At 37.6% G+C, this 17,914-nt stretch overlaps 1 protein-coding gene across 1 annotated transcript in view; it reads left to right on the top strand.

The window, feature by feature from the left end:
• The window catches only part of SLC5A8 (solute carrier family 5 member 8), a 69,746-nt gene that overhangs the window by 16,650 nt on the left and 35,182 nt on the right, over positions 1-17,914 (top strand). The window contains exons 4-9 of the mRNA XM_024127279.2: positions 3,731-3,798; positions 4,774-4,928; positions 7,552-7,692; positions 10,646-10,775; positions 14,622-14,710; positions 15,183-15,295. Coding sequence (XP_023983047.2) covers positions 3,731-3,798; positions 4,774-4,928; positions 7,552-7,692; positions 10,646-10,775; positions 14,622-14,710; positions 15,183-15,295 — 696 coding nt within the window. The remainder of the gene's footprint in view (positions 1-3,730; positions 3,799-4,773; positions 4,929-7,551; positions 7,693-10,645; positions 10,776-14,621; positions 14,711-15,182; positions 15,296-17,914) is intronic.

Raw genomic sequence — 17,914 nt, 5'->3', positions numbered from 1 at the left:
TTGGTTTTTTTTTGCGGTACGCGGGCCTCTCACTGTTGTGGCCTCTCCCTTCGCGGAGCACAGGCTCCAGACGTGCAGGCCCAGCAGCCATGGCTCACGGGCCCAGCCGCCCCGCGGCACGTGGGATCTTCCCGGACCGGGGCACGAACCCGCATCCCCTGCATCAGCAGGCGGACTCGCAACCACTGCGCCACCAGGGAAGCCCTCAGTTTCTTTAATAAATATAGAGTTATTCATATTTTCTTGTTCTTATTGAGTCATTTTGGTGAACTGTATTTCTTGTGAACTAGATCTAGAAGCTTTCTCAGACTTCATTTCAACTTTTTGGAGAGACTATTCCATATGCAGTTTTCACCTCTTTTGAGTTAATACCAAAGAGTGCAACTGTGGGATTATATGATAAGAATATGTTTAGTTTTGTAAGAAACCACCAAACTATCCTCCAAAATGGCTGTTACCATTTTGCATTCTTACCAGCAATGTCTGAAAGAGTTATGTTGCTCCACATCCTTGCCAGTATGTGATGTTGTCAGTGTTCCAGATTTTGGCCATTCTAATAAGTTTCTTGTTTTCATTTGCATTTCCCTGATGACATATGATGTGGGGCATCTTTTCATATGCTTATTTGCCATGTATATATCTTCTTCTGTGAGGTGTCTGTTAAGGTCTTTGGTACATTTTAAAATCAGGCTTTTTTTTTTTTTTTTTTTGTTTTGCGGTACGCGGGCCTCTCACTGTTGTGGCCTCTCCCGTTGCAGAGCACAGGCTCCGGACGCGCAGGCTCAGCGGCCATGGCTCACGGGCCCAGCCGCTCCGTGGCATGTGGGATCTTCCCGGACCGGGGCGCGAACCCGCGTCCCCTGCATCGGCAGGCGGACTCTCAACCACTGCGCCACCAGGGAAGCCCCAGGCATTTTTTTTAACTGTTGAGTTTTAAGAGTTTTTGTATAATTTGGAGAACAGTCCTTTATCAGATGTGTCTTTTGCAAAATTTTCTTTCAGTCTGTGGCTTATCTTCTAATTCATCTGATATTATCTTTCACAGAGCATATGTTTTTTAATTTTAATGAAGTCCAGCTTATCAATCATTTTTCATAGATTGTGTCTGTGATGTTGTATCTAAAAAGGCAACATCATATATAGGTCTATGAGCCATCTTGATTTAATTTTGGTGAAGGGTGTAAGGTCTGTGTCTAGATTCATTTTTTTTGCATGTGGATGTCCTGTTGTTCCAGCACCGTTTGTTGAAGAAACTATCTTTGCCCCATTGAATTGACTTTACTCTTTGGCCAAAGATCAGTTGACTTTAATTATGGGGGTCTATTTCTGGGCTCTCTGTTCTTTTTCATTGATCTATTTGTCTGTTCTTTCACCAATATCACACTCTCTTGATTATTCTAGTTTCATATTAAGTCTTTTCTACTTTTTAATTTTATTTTTTAATTTTTGGCTGCACTGGGTCTTCATTGCTGCGTGCAGGCTTTCTCTGGTTGCAGTGAGCAGGGGCTATTCTTCATTGCGGTGCACAGGCTTCTCATTTTGGTGGCTTCTCTTGTTGTGGAGCACAGGCTCTAGGTGCACGGGCTTCAGTAGTTGTGGCTCGCGGGCTCTAGAGCACAGGCTCAGTAGTTGTGGCACATGGGCGTAGTTGCTCTGCAGCATGTGAGCTCTTCCTGGACCAGGGATTGAACCTGTGTCCCCTGCACTGGCAGGCAGATTCTTAACCACTGCACCAGCAGGGAAGTCCTCATATTAAGTCTTGAAGTCAGGTACAGTCAGTTCTCCAGCTTTGTTCTTCTCCTTCAATATTGTGTTGGCGATTCAGAGTCTTTTGCCTCTCCATATAAACTTTCGAATCAGTTTTTCAGTTCTCCACAGTTTGTCATTATCCACAAAATAACTTTCTGGGATTTCCATTGGGATTGCACTGAATCTGTAGATTAAATTGGGAAGAAATGACATCTTGACAGTATTGAGCTGTCCTATTCATTAACATGGAATATCTCTCCACTTATTCAACTCTTTCATTTCATTCATCAGAGTTTTGTAGTTTTCCTCATATACATCTTGTATATATTATACTTTGTTAGATTTATAGCTAAGTATTTCATTTTGGGGGGTACTAATGTAAATGGAAATGTGCTTTAAATTTCAAATTCCACCTGTTTTTTGTTGGTATATAGGAAGGTGATTGACTTTTGTTTATTAACCTGTATCCTGCAAACTTACTATAATCATTTATTAGACCTGGGAGATTTTTGCCAATTATTTCAGATTTTCTACAAAGATGATCATGTCATTTGTGAACAAAGAGAGTTTTATGTCTTCCTTCCTTCCTCTGTACCTGATCTTAGTGGGAAATCTTCGAGTGGCTCACCATTAAGTATAATGTCAGCTGTAAGTTTTTTGTAGATAATCTTTATCAGATTGAGAATGTTCCCCTCTATTTCTAGTTTATTGAGAAATTTTATCATGCATGCGTGTTGGATTTTGTCAAATGCTTTTTCTGCATCTATTAATTTGATAATATGATTTTTCTTCTTTAGTCTGTTGATGTGGTGGATTCCATTAATTGATTTTCAAATGTTGAGCCAGCCTTGCATATGGTGTTTAATTCTTTTTATGCTCTTAAAATTTGATTTGCTAATTTTTTTTTTTTTTTTTTCGGTACGCGGGCCTCTCACTGCTGTGGCCTCTCTCGGTGCGGAGCACAGGCTCCAGATGCTCAGGCTCAGCGGCCATGGCTCACGGGCCCAGCCGCTCCGCGGCATGTGGGATCTTCCCGGACTGGGGCACGAACCCGTGTCCCCTGTGTCAGCAGGCAGACTCTCAACCACTGCGCCACCAGGGAAGCCCGATTTGCTAATATTTTGTTGAGGATTCTTGCATCTACATTCGTGAGAGATATTGGTCTGTAGTTTTCTTTTCTTGTAATGTCTTTGTCTGGTTGGTATTAGGGTGTTGCTGGCCTCATAGAATGAGTTATAAAGTATTCCCTCTGCTTCTATCCTCTGAAAGAGATTGGTATAATTCCATCCTTAAATATTCAGTAGAATTCATCACCCTCTGGGCCTGGGGCTTTCTGTTTTGGAAGGTTATTAATTATTGATTCAATTTTTAAAGTGAATATAAGTCTATTCAGATCATCTATTTTTTTCCTGTGTGAGTTTTGGCAGATTGTGTCTTTCAAGATATTGGGTCATTTCATCTGGATTTTCAAATCTGTGGGCATAGAGTTGTTATCCTTTCATTAAAAAAATGTTATATACCCCTTTACTTCTTAAATAAATGGTAACAAATTATATAGACTTTTCTCTATCTTGGCCCCATTTTAACATGCACAACTTGCCTTTCATAGACTGGTAGAATAATGTGTTTATCTGAACCATGACAACAAATATCCTATGACCCCATTCAGTCTGGGTAACTACCTTCCAATATCAAGCGGTGTCTTAGCTTAATTACAATATAAATGCTTTTTCATGTATTTGATTTAGCCAGTGTTGGATACTGTACGGTGCCTGAGGGTAGAAGCCAGGTCTATTTAACTCATCAAATAAAGTTTTAAACTCCATTTGTTTTGGTACATTTTTTGATATTTGGACCTAGTTTATGGCAAGTGGGTGTAGAGGTAGGTGCCCAATAAATGGTATAGCTTCCCCCTCATGATTTTTTGAGAAGTGCTTATATATGTTTCATAGTTACACGTGCATTTTCTTTCCTTCTACAGTCACAGGATTCAATCTGTGGGGTGCTGTAGTGGCGACTGGTGTGGTCTGCACATTCTACTGCACCATGGTATGTCAAGAACATTATTTCTCCTTTCACTCTACACACTTGCTTTGCAAAATTGAAAATTTCAATCGTTGCATGCTGCAGCCTGGGTTCTTCATACCTGCCTCCTACAGTATAACTTTTTTTGTAAGGAATATTCAGTCCAGGGTAAAATTTGATCCTTTGTAGGACATTGATCATAACTGATATTTTTTTCTTTCATTTGAACCATGCCGTGGTCCCCAACCTTGTCTCCTAATTCACTGTCACTGTTGCTGTGTTACTATAGCTGTGCTCATAATATTCCTTAGCTTAGAAACCTGAGATAACTTCCCACTGCCTTTAGGCAGGAGCAACAGTCAAAATGTAAGAACCAGTATGGCCTGGGCACTGATATTATCATGGATGCTGATCCTTAGCAGTGGTGCAAGTTTTATGCAACCCCTGATAGTCTAGATCTTAATCCTTTAGTTGCTCAGTGTTTTGGAAGACAAGGTCCTCAAGGAGGGGCTGGTTCAGGGACTGGAGGGGGACACTTGGGAAGTTTGTGGCGGTGGCTAGTACAAAACAATTTTAGTTTTTTCAACAACTGGTATGTCCTTCTTTATGCATACTGGTTGAATTTCAGCCCTGCCTATTGGATAAAAGCTATGATATCGCCATTTGCAATTGACTCCGGATTTTTTTTCCCAACAATATTCCCACACCACTCCATGGCACTACAAAATATATATCTGGCTGCACTCAACATGCCACATATTTTAACCTCTCTAAACTTTTGCCCATGCTATTTTCTCTATTGGGAGGACCTTACATCTTGGACTCTGCTTATATTTGAAAGTTTGGTCTAAGTATTACCTTCCTGACTTATCTCCCTTGGGTGCACTTCTTGGCCAAGATCCATGTTTTCGTTATCTTTGTCCAGCATTGTGTATAAGCATGTAGGTGCTTAATAATGTCTGGCAGAAGCATTAATCCTAATGTGCTTTCCCCTCAAAGGGTGGTCTTAAAGCGGTTATCTGGACGGATGTTTTTCAAGTTGGGATCATGGTGGCTGGATTTGCATCTGTGATTATACAGGCTGTATTGACTCAAGGTGGAATCAGCACTATTCTAAATGATGCCTATAATGGAGGAAGATTAAACTTCTGGAAGTAAGTTGCTATTTACTTCTTGGTTAATATAACATTCCTTTTGTTTTTTTCTGTTAAAAAAATATCTTGGATGAAATAGTAAGTTTACATTAGAAAACAAACCAACCGTGAAGGGTGTGGTACAAAAATTTGAAGCTGGGAAGTTAATGCGTAAGGAATTTCCACCAGGTCTTTAAGGGGTTAGTCAGTTGGTAGTTAGCTGCATGGAGCTGAGGATGGTGCTTCCTCCTGAGAAGGGATTGATAGCAAAAGAGCATTTTCTTCCAGATATTAAAGTCTGGAATATGTTGAAAGGTGTGGGTAGGGAAATAAGGGAAGATATACTAGAGAGAGAAGAAAAGGAAACCTCTTAAGAAAAAAACACCAAAAGACAATGATTCCATTTTGACAGTTCTTTGTTTCAAGCAGCCTAGAGAATTTCTCTTTTAATATTACCCTGATAATGTATAGTATATTATTATTATGCTACATATATGTGTGTATTATATGTGTATAAATGTTACATAATGTACATTATATATTAAATATTATTTCTTGAAAATTGACTAGAAAAGTTACAGCTGATGCCTCAAGTCTCAGTATAGCATAAGGTATAATGTCTTCAACAACTATTTAGTTTTCTTAAAGAAGGCTAATGGAGAAACTACATATTTCATCACAAATATATCACACAATTTAAAAAAATATTTTAAACACCTTCTCTTTGGGATCAATAGTGCCTTCCTTGTACATCACATTCAATGTGCAGCGGGGGCTCATTTTGACATAGACCAACTTATTTTCTCTTTCAGCAGCCCTGTTCTGAGATAAGCAAGCTGAAATCATTGGCAAAAGGAAAGAAAATCATTTTGCACTTGGTGGCTCTCTTCCAGTTTTCTGAAAATAGGTGCTAATGTATGAGAAGAAAGTCAGAAATTGGATAGGGTCAATGTGTTAATTTGCAAGAATGAATTACAGTGAATCAACTTCAGCTGTTCTCAGCAGTTTTTTTTTTTCTTTTACCGCAAGATTCAGATTCCAAGGAAGAGAGCCTCCAGTTGGCCTAGTGTGGGCATGATTCCATCCTGTAGCTAGTGCAGAGCAGAACATTTTGATTGATCACCATTTAGAGTATTTAATGGAGAAATGGTAGTTTCCCCAAGGCAAACCTAGGTTGCTGTTACCAGAAGAAGGGGGAATGGATACCAAGAGGCAGAAACAACCAGTGGCTACTTGGGAGACTTGGATTACTCCCAAATCTCTCCCTAGTCAGCTAGGTTGAGGGGAAAGGGTGTGGAGTCAGTCATTTTTCTGCAAAATAACTGTCACTTTATACAAAGAGTACATACATTGCTGCAATGAAACGATAACTTATACATCAGTAAGAGATTCTAAAAAGTAAAAGATTAGACATTTTTATGACGGTTACAAGGTTGCCAACAATTAAGGAATAATGAAAAGCCTTATTGTATATCCCTTGTTATTCAAATATGTTTTGAGAATATGGTGGGCAATAGATCTGCTCTTGTTGAGATAAATGAAGGGAAGGATTTTGTGTTGGTATTTTCTGTATGATCTATAGTTGACGTATGTATTCTGTATTGCCAAAACCACTGAATTGGATGTTTTAAATCTTGTCTTACTCCCTTCAAGTAACTCGCTGAACCCTTTGGTTCTTGACTTTTATTAGGTAGTATAGTAGCTACTTTCTCTATGGGAGAAAGGTCCAAACACCCTTAAAACTCTTAGACTTTGATATTAAGTGTTAGAGAATGGAATAGAGGCTCTTATCTTTCCATAAGAATGCTGGAAAATGCATAAATATGTAGCACTTTACTCAGCTGATCTCAGATATAAGCTTTGAAGTGGAATTGCAGGATTTCATAATTTTCAGAAAGTTTCCATTGAAACTAATTCTGCAGAAAATTTTCAAGCTTATATTGTGTTTGAGAGATGAACAGACTCATTCCTTCCAAGGTGATACGTTAAGAAGGATTAAAAGATGTATCGAATGTGGAAGTTGAGCTTTCTTTGTAGCAATGTTTTGTAAATGTCATAATGACTTTGAACTATGAGTACTTAGTTTGTGCACACAGCATTTTAAGAACAGATTATAATGACATGAAAACCATTAAACTGCATTAATTGAATTCTTAAGCTTGAATATAAAGTACAACTATGACTATGCGTGTGCTAGGAGAGGAATTACACACACAAAATGTGTCAATATTGTGTTCATTTCAGTACCATTTCTATTGCTGCAGTGTACCTAGGAATCTCTTTCTCTCTTTTTTCAGCTTCATGCTCCTCTCTGATTACAGCATGGCAGACTTGTTTAAATAATTTCCTATGGCCACAGGAGAACAATTTCTATAAATGCTCAGAATGATTGGAACATTCATTTTTTCCCCCAGTCCCATCCAGAATTTCCAAATCTCTGAAAGTATCCATTTTTATTTCATTGAACTTAAGAATATTTCTACCTTTTATATTACTTAATCGGTACATATTTATGTATGTATATTTATAAATATTTATTTATATTTATGTAGGTATACATTGCTTGCTTCCAAAATTACTCTAGGAAGATTTCTGTAGTGTTTGGCTGAGACTTCAAATTTGTTTTCTGTTTGTTTTCATTTAGTTTCAATCCTAACCCTTTGCAAAGACACACATTCTGGACGATTGTTATAGGAGGGACCTTCACATGGACCAGCATCTATGGAGTCAACCAATCCCAAGTGCAGAGATATATTTCCTGTAAAAGCAGATTCCAGGCAAAAATGTAAGACAAACTGTGGTATATGAATCATGAATAACTATCAGTTGTCTTTATGGAAACTCTTTCAAAAGTCAAGCTTTGCTCAAGTTTAAGTCTTTTGTGTCATGAAATTCTAAGAGATAAATGATATACTACAAAACGATCACATAGAACAAAGTGGCATTGTATGTTTTAAATCAGATATTTAAAAATATTTATATCAATTATTAAGTAAAACAAATCTTATCAAATAAATAGGTATTTATTGTGCATCTGTTTGTATGAGGAACTGTAGAGAATAAAAAATGACAAATATATGGCTCTTGTCATGAAGGAACTTAGCATCAAATTAGGAAAATATATGCAAGTATGTGAAAAGTAAACTAACACTAGAGGTATAACAGTTCTGTGAAACAGTGTAACAATATAGAGGAAATGTTGTAGAGCATTATATTGCCAGATGTACTGGTGCATTTTATTTTCAGACACAGTCGTGGGTTTATAACCTTGTTCTAATACTTGCTTCTTGAGTGATTTGGCGTGAGTTACTTAGACTCTCCGAGCTTCAGTTTCTAAACTTGTAAAATGAACATAAGCTATCACACATCTCGTGGAGGTATTATAAAATATTGTGTTTGGCACGCATGTGGTAGGGATCCAGTAAGTGTGAATTCCTTTTTCCACCTCAAATCATGGGATGTGAAGGCAGGGGATAAGTGAGAGATTCCTGTCAAGCAGGCAGGTCCTGAAGAATGACCATATGTGGGCAGGTGAAGAAGTATGGGAGAGCATTCTGAGTAGGCAGAGTGATCTGGGTAAAGCACAGAGGTGGGAAGGACAGCATGGTCAGGGGACTCTCCAGCCCATCTTGGCTTCAGTGAAGAGTATGAACAGTGGCTGGTTCTTTGTCAGGAGGCCTCAGATAAACTTGGTGACTAGTGCTCTTCATGCTGATGTATCAGGCTATGCATTTAGGGGCTATAAAACTCTAAGTAGATTGATTAAGAGTAACAAGGTGGTTGGAGTAGGAGGATTGGCAGTTCTGTTGCTATTCAAAGGGGAATGTGAGAAATATATGAGGTCACATGTCAATATGTGAGAGTAAATTGGTTTAGACATTATCTGTCTTTGGTAAATTCCGCAATAAAAAATCTATATGAATATGAGTGTAATAACTGGATATGGAATCCCCCAAAAGTGAGCTTAGGAGTTCTGCTACTTTAAGACACTTTAAAGGAATATAATTTGTATATCCATTAATCCATCTACATCAGCACTGATGCCTCTCCCAAAGTAATTGTTCACATGCTCTTCTTTGGGAACACGTTTCTTTGAGAACATGGAACTCAAAAAGCCAATTTTATAACTGAAAGAACAGCATTAGAGCTTTCTTAGTAAGAAACAATTTCCTTCAGAATAGTCCAGTGTGTCTCTTTAACAAGAGCTCAGGGGGACCATTTTCTCCCACTTTTTAACATTGGCTCCATGGGAAGGATGAGTTCCAGCCAAAAAGTCAAGACCTACTGACATTGATTGACTGGGTACAATATCAGATCTACACGAATGGCATTAAAGTAAAATAAAACAATATAATAAAGTGTTAACTCATATATAAGTGAGGTGTGTTGACTGAGAAAGGGTCTGGGTATATTTTCTGATGATTTGGAGATGAGATATAGTTACAGTACTTTTAGACAATAACAAAACATGCGGTGAATGTAGTCAGTCAAGGAAAAAGGCTAGCAATCTGTTGTGGGAGCTGCTGCAAGGTAGCTTCTCCCGGAAGCAGACTCTGAGATGGAGGTTAGCATGCCAGAGTCTACTAGGGCATCACCACTGGAACAGAGAAGGAAGGGACGGAAGAAGGATTGGCCAGAGGAAGTTGGACTGTGATGCAGTCTCAACAGAGGCCTCAAGGGGAGCCCCAGAGCTGGGATGACCCTTCAGACTGTCCCAAGTTGGCCTGAGGGGACTTAGCCTTTACACCTCTGAATCCAGTTGTCATTTTATGCAGGCTTCTCTGGGGAAGGAGGTATGAGTTGGTGGGTGTGGGGAGACCTCTCTTCAGCCTAGGGCAGCTTATCAGTGTCCACTACAGCACCCCCGGGGGGAAAATGTAGCCACCCTAGTGGGAGAAATATTTACTATCAACTGATTATTAAGACATAGCATTCAATGATATTAACGCTAATAATATCAATAACTACCATTTAACAAGTGTTTATTACATGCCATTGTACTATATGATATATACTATATTATTTAGTTTCACATATAACTCGGTGAGGTAGGCATTGTTATTTCTAGCTGTAAATGAAGAAACTGAGGATCAGAGAGGTTAAATTACTTGCCCAAGGTCACATATGGTAGGGAGAGCTAAGATTTCTGCTCAGGACTGACTCCAGTGCTATTAGTTAAACCTTTATACTCTACTGGAGCACACACCATTTATTAAAATGCTGAACATTGTTTTGGAAGATACCTGTCCAAGGAATACAGGTTTGCCTTTCCTGTTTAATGGTGGCATCACAAACCACATTTAAACAAGCTTGACGAGTTGCTATATAAAGGCTAACAGTGTTTAGCAGTTTATAATTGCATCACTTTTAAAGGTAAAATGAGTAATAGTCACTGCCCTGTTGACTATTAAAATCTCTATTTCATGACAAGACATCCTGAAGGACTGTAACTAGATACGATTATAAAGCTAATAATGCCCATGGAACTCTGACCAGGAGGATACATTCATTCAATGGCAAAATCCCATCTATTCCAAGTATTTCCAAAAACAGTGTTGACTGACATCATAAACAGAAGGTTAGGCCAGAATAAAATCCGTAGCATTTTTGAGAACCAAAAGAGAATGCACATCTATTGAATATAATCATGAAAGTCTCTTCTATTTATGTAACAATTTTCCTCATCTTTGAGATGGGAATTAAAATTGTCATTTGCTGGTTTGTTTTCACTTCTTTAGGTCTCTCTACATCAATCTTGTGGCACTCTGGTTGATCCTGACCTGCACAGTGCTGTGTGGGCTCGCCCTGTATTCCAGATACCGTGACTGTGATCCTTGGACAGCCAAGAAAGTGTCTGCACCAGACCAGGTCCAGTACCATGTCTTTCTTACACATGCAAGAATGACATTCAGAAAGCTTATTAGCTGGGAGGAAAGAGTGTTCATGTTCTTGTAAAGTAAGAGCAAATAGGCACAATATAATCATCTTTAGTTTCTATAAAGCATTTGGAAAAAATATATTTTAGCAGCTATAGCAAAAATGAAGAATGCTACATCCAATAAAAATATTGAAATACCTGGCAAAGTTTCAAGGTAGGGGTTAAATAGAAATAGCTCAAGGCTGGGAGTAGAAATATAAACACAGTTTAAAAAAAGCCCAAAGCTATATACAAACTGTGGTACCATAGAACATTTTGTGGGTTTAGATTGTTCATTGATAAGCAGTTTACCTTCCAGTTGTTGTTGTTGTTTTTTAATTTATTTGGCTGCGCCAGGTTTTAGTTGCGGCACACGGGATCTTCGTTGCTGCGTGCGGGATCTTTTTTAGTTGCAGCATGCAGGATCCAGTTCCCTGATCAGGGATCAGGCCAGGGCCCCCTGCATTGGGACCATGGAGACTTAACCACTGGACCACTAAGGAAGTCCCACCTTCCAGTTTTTAAATGATAGGGAAATGGATCTAAAAGTGAACATTTATTGAACGCCAGCTATGTGATGAGGTTCTGTGCCAAGAGCTTTGCATGCTTTATTTCTTTAAATTCTCACAACCCTATAATTCTAACTTTATAGACAAGGAAATGGATCTCAGAGAGGTTATATAATTTGCCCAAGGTCACATAGTTAATGAATAAGAACAGCTGCAAGCACTCATCAAATACCATGGGCCAGGCACGATTATAAGTGCTTTATATAAATTTTAACTTTTAATCCTCACAGAAACAGTGCCGTGATGATCTCCCTTTCAAAAAATAAGGAAACTGAGGCACAGAGAACTTAAATAACCAGCTGGTAAACCTGGAGCCAGGTTTCAAACCCAGGCAGGCTGCCGCCAGTGTCCTAACTTTGAACCTCTATGCCATAGACCATCTTTCAGAAAGTGTAGCTAGAATCCAAACCCAGGACTGCCAGAGTCGATTGTAAATCAAGTGCCCAGGGGACTTATTAGAATGATGACAGGTTGAACTTTATGTTGATGTAAATGCATAACATACTCCCAGAAAAATACAACTTTGTGGGGTTGGGAAATGAGAGCATCCTTGATCTGTGTATCTCAACCCTATCTTAATCCTTGCCCTCCTGTTGATAAACGGATCTTTCTATTTGTTCAGAGAATCCAAGAATCATATTTACGCTGAAGATGGAGGCCCTATTCCATTATATTTTCTCTAGTCAAGAATATTTTGTGATTTTTGTCAATCGTTATTACCTGTGAAGACTATAGGGACTAAATTTTTTTTCTAGTATGCCTTCCCCTTACCCTGGGCCAAAAAAATCCAAAAAGTCCCCAGAAAACAACAAAAATTTTTTTAAACCTACAACTTCCTAACCTTGAGACCACTTGTCATAGATTGTACACAGGGGGTGTCTTGCATGCATGCATTTATCATTTAGAGAGCATGTGATAAATTTTTGAAAAAGAAAGGGATTTTCTCTGAATGATTCCACTAGTGTGTTGATTATTAACCAGTTAATTCAATTGACATTTTCCTGGTGTTACAATGGAAGTAAGGCAGTCAGTAGAAGATCAGGTCAAAAGCTTAACCCAAGAGAGCAAAGATATGTTTCTGCTACACTCTGCTGTCGCTCACCCTGAGGAAGCCAGATTAGTGCCTAGTTATAGTTTTACTATTTTTCTATCAATCTTACCTGGTGGATTCTACCTATACCTGAGGGGTCATTCAGAATCTAAAATATAAGGCCGAAGATTTTTGAGAAAGTTGACGATAGGGTAGAGGATTTTAGATCTCGTTTTAATACTAACGATGGAAACTTAACTTTGGCTTATGTATAGAATACTTCTTGAAGTTAAACTTGTAAGATGTCTTGGGAAAATGGGTGTTGAACTCATAGAGAGAAGTGTTATTCTCTTTTTTCTGAGAATAAAGAATTAATAAGTTTTAGTTGTTAAATGAGATCAAAGAGGCTGATGAGAATGGGCATAGCATCCACTGTGTACTATTGGGAGAAGGAATCAATGATGTTTCAATGAAATGAGAGGGCATTTTTCTAGAAAATTATCCTCTTAGGACTCTTCTGATTGAAAAACCAGTTTTGCTGAAAGACTGCCACATAACACAATGCTGAAGGCATACGCCTTCCCATCCTTATTTAATATTTATTTTTTTAAAAGGTAACTTATCAAAAAGCAAGTATTAGGAGTTTTTGTTTCTTTTTAAAGAATCAAGTTGAGGAATTTTGTGAGGTTACTCTCCACTCATCACTATGTTTCATACAACAGTTGACCCTTGAAAAACATGGGGGTTAGGGGTAACGACCATCTGCACAACAGAAACCTACGTATAATTTTTGACTCCCCTAAAACTTAACTACTAATAGCCTACTGTTGACCAGAAGGCTTACCGATAACATAAACAGTTGATTAACACATATTTTGTATGTTATATGGATTATATATGGTATTCTTACAATAAAGTAAGCCAGAGAAAAGAAAGTGTTATTAAGAAAATTATGAAGACAAGAAGATACGTTTACAGCACTGTACTGATTGATACCATAAGTTTACCTTGTCTGTTTACAAGATGAATCGTCTGTCAGTACCTACATCAATGTTGTCTTATGTGATACAAAACACTGCAGATGTTATACTTATTACTAACACAGGATGTCAAAAATGAAAGATAATGTGCAAAAGAAATTCATATTCATTTACAGGTATAACAAGTCATGCATTGATAAAGAAGCAGCAATACGATTGCTTTATTATAGCCTAGTGTAATCGATACGATTGCTTTGTGGTAGCCTCGCCTATATGGTAATAAATTAATCATTATGAAGTTTGGATGGCATACAGTATTACAGTCATATTGATAATACAGCATTGGAAAGATTGTGGTTTTTTTTATAAAGATCACCCGTGATCATCGGTTGATGCACAGTTTCTCCAATTATGAGAGAGGCATACTGTGTAGTATAATATAATTATATCAATATAATTCTTTGAAAGAAAAGTTATAAAACAGTAAAAAAAAAAACCTAACACATTTTTATATTAAATGTCACTCACCTCATGCCTATGTAAGGGTAGGCTATCCTTGCATACATACTATGTAATACAAATCATGCATACGATGTTCTACACATACATTTTTCTTATTTATTGAAAAAAATCAACATTTAAGTGGACCCACACAGTTCAAACTTGTGTTCTTCAAGGGTCTACTGTATATGCAGCTATAATTACATTTTCAATACTGAACAGTGATTGAAGTTCACAAATATAATCTTGAGTCATCAAGTAAAGTTAAATTAAGTGAATTCTTCTTACTTAAGTGCAGAGGTATGTAAAATATTTCCTTTAAATTGATTTATTATTCCAAAGAATGAGAACAGCTACCTATTACTGAGCCTATTCTGTGTACTATACTAAGAACTTACACAGATTATCTAATTTAACTTTTATAGAAACTCTGTGAGGTTAGGATTATTATTCCTATTTTACAGATGGGGAAACTGAGGCTCAGAGAAATTAAATAACAAAAGCCACATCTGTCTGAATCCAGAGCCTGTACCCTTAACTACTGTGCTATTCTTTTCTTTAAGTGTTAGCAGGTAAAGAGTTTAATTTTATATATTTGGACATTTCAGTTATGTGGAATAGCTTCCTTCAGTTCTTGAAGAATGCAGATAAATGAGGTGTTAATTAATTTCATTTCATAGCAAATAGTACTCAAGAGTAAATTTTGGAATTTTTCAGCTCATGCCTTATTTGGCACTGGACATTCTGCAAGATTATCCGGGACTTCCTGGACTTTTTGTGGCCTGTGCTTACAGTGGAACATTAAGGTATGAACTATGCCTCTAATAATATAAGATTTCCCTTTTGGGATCTCTCTTTTGTTATTGGATATTTGGGAGGGATAAAGCTGAATTCTGGACATGAGCACAAATGGCCCCCATATAGGTAATGTACTCCATGTCTTCTCTCTGTTGGTCCAGCTCTTCTCTCTAGGGGCTGGATATTGTCATCAGTCTCTTTTTTTAAAAAATTAATTAATTAATTAACTTTTGGCTGCGTTGGGTCTTCATTGCGGTGCGCGGGCTTCTCATTGTGGTGGCTTCTCCCGTTGTGGAGCACGGGCTCTAGGCACTCCGGTCTATATCAACTATACTTCAATAAAAAAAATTTTTTTTAAGTAATGTAGTAGAAATCTGGTTATATTTCAGAAGTGACAATATGTTTTCCCTTTTCTTTACCTTGTTAAAGTATTATTAAAGTTTAAACATTATTAATCAAAATTGTGATTTTCCCTTACAGCACAGTGTCCTCCAGTATTAATGCCTTAGCAGCAGTAACTGTGGAAGACCTAGTAAAACCTCGCTTCCGATCTCTCTCAGAAAGGTCTCTCTCTTGGATTTCCCAAGGAATGAGTAAGTTTTTGTTTCACAATTCCATTTTAGCTCTGGGAGATGATTTTTAGAAATACCAGAAATTCTTTTCCATGGAAAATATAGAGTAAGTGAGTGTGAGTGTATATACACTCACACGCATGTGACTTAATGCAGTCATGGCCATATTTGCAATCAAGATTTGAGACATACTTCAAACAATTGTCAGGCCACCACAAAAAACAATTGCCAGGGGTGCTATTTGGCTAGCCTTCTTTCCTACCTTCTTCCTATCCCAAATCTGTGAAAATTCTTAGCCATAGTTAAAAATTTAACCCTTTACCATCTAAAACTTAGACCACAGTTTTAAGAAATATTCTTAGTTTGGAACCAAGAGCCATGCTTTTTCTGTATTACCTAAGAGGGCACTGCCAGTTTAAGATATAGTCTGTGTGTATGGATTGAAGATAAAGGAACAGAGCATTATGATTTTTTACTGGTCTTGATTGTCTGTTCTCTCTGCACATGTAGACTGTCCAGAAGATAATCAATAAAATTGTCCAGGGTATGCTCAACTCCTTCATTTAATATGAATGCTTAAATTCATAGATTATAGGACCTTATTATGGGTTAAATATCATATTGAATGGAAAGGTCTTTAACCTCAGTTCCCAGATGTCCCAGCTGTAATAGCTGACTCAAAAAAATCTGGCTAGTGTACTTCCTTCTTCATTTTAAATCTTGGGTATACATGTTTTGGGATGAATGACTAACGAACTTATTATTTTAAAAAGAATCTTTAACCTCAGTAGCACTAATAGACTGTCAAAGACATAGTAAATAATATTCTGTTTTAAACCATAGTTCTATATATAATTGCCATGACTGTAGCCTGGAATAAGTACTTAATTTATATTCTTCAGTGTCCCCTAAATTTAACTAGCATTGCATCATTTTATTATGTACCTGATTTTAATCCTGGAGCGTAATTTCAGAATGATACAATGTTTCCTAAAGGGTATTTAGATGGGTTCATTATGGGATTGTTGAAGCTGTGTGGTTTAGTAGAACGAATAGCCCCTGCGTCGGCAGGCGGACTGTCAACCACTGCGCCACCAGGGAAGCCCGAATAGAAGCTTTTGAAGCTAGACAGACTCAGTCTTGTTTCACCAGTTAACTAGCTGTTAGCCTTGAGCAAACCCATCGGAGCCTCTGTTTCTTTATATGGAAAATGAGAACAAAAAATATTCACTTTGCAGGTACTATGAGGTTTAGAGATAATCCATGTGAAACAAGAGCCACTAACTGGTACTCAGGAATGATGCTGATGATGATTAATAACAAATCAACTCCCCTAGTGTAGATGAGGCTTTCATTCATTTTGAAAGGTTGTATATAGTCATTATCTTGAGGTATATACAGTAAGGACATCATAGAGAAGAACACGGCAAATGACTTGAATGTTTTCGATAACTTTGAGTACAAAACCCCACAATGGTGAACATTCACGAGCTGCCAAACAGAGAAGAATTTAGCTAAATATGTTGGAATTACTGTTTGTAATACAGTTTGGAGGCATGAAAAATCATTGCAACAAAAGCACCTTGAAAAAATTAATGTAAGTTTTTCCATTCAGGTGCAATAACATTATTTACTCACTACACTTAACAAAGGTGTGAGTGCTTGTGTTAAGATAGAAATAACATAAGGAATGCACTAATTTTTTGATGAACGCATTTCTCATTCATTTTATTTTTTGTATTTTGAAGTTTATATGTGGGAAATTATATTAACAGATTTCAGGTGATTTTTGCTGAATGGAAGTCTTTAAAAATAAGAACAGGGGGTGGGTTTAATAAAAAAAATTTTCCTATAGTAATTTTAAAAGCAAAATGTATACTTGGAGAAAATCTGTAAAATACTGAAAGCCAAAAGAGAAAAAAAATCCCGTAAGCTGACCACTGATGGTGGCTTGAGAATTTGTATAAAGTTTAAGGAAAATAGTTTAGTAGAAGGGGGAATATAATACTTGTCTTGAAACTGCCTTTCTTTGCTAGTTTAACAGGAAAGGTTTGTGGATGTTGATGGAGATTATGAGAAGGCTAAAGGTCCTAAAACACTCTTTGGTGTGGATTGCCACTTCCCAGGAGAAATGAACACTTAAATTCGGAAGACTTTCTGAAGTTTATTACTCCCTTCCCCCATCACGTTATACAGAGGAGAGCTGAATTGTGTCCTGTTTCTGGCAAACTGAAAACACACACCTGAGCCTTCCTTTTTTTTTTTTTAACATCTTTATTGGAGTATAATTGCTTTACAATGGTGTGTTAGTTTCTGTTTTATAACAAAGTAAATCAGCTATACATATACATATATCCCCATATCCCCTCCCTCTTGCGTCTCTCTCCCTCCCTCCCTCCCTCCCTATCCCACTCCTCAAGGTGGACATAGAGCACCTAGCTGATCTCCCTGTGCTATGTGGCTGATTCCCCCTAGCTACCTGTTTTACATTTGGTGGTGTATATATGTCCATGCCACTCTCTCACTTCGTCCAAGCTAACCCTTTCCCATCCCCGTGTCCTCAAGTCCATTCTCTACATCTGAATCTTTATTCCTATCCTGCCCCTAGGTTCTTCAGAACCTTTTTTTTTTTTTTAGATT

The sequence above is a fragment of the Physeter macrocephalus genome, chromosome 6 (genome assembly GCF_002837175.3).
Source record: "Physeter macrocephalus isolate SW-GA chromosome 6, ASM283717v5, whole genome shotgun sequence".
Lineage (NCBI taxonomy): Eukaryota > Metazoa > Chordata > Mammalia > Artiodactyla > Physeteridae > Physeter > Physeter macrocephalus.
Note: the sequence above shows the minus strand (reverse complement) of the source record. Positions and strands in the feature narration are given on the sequence as shown.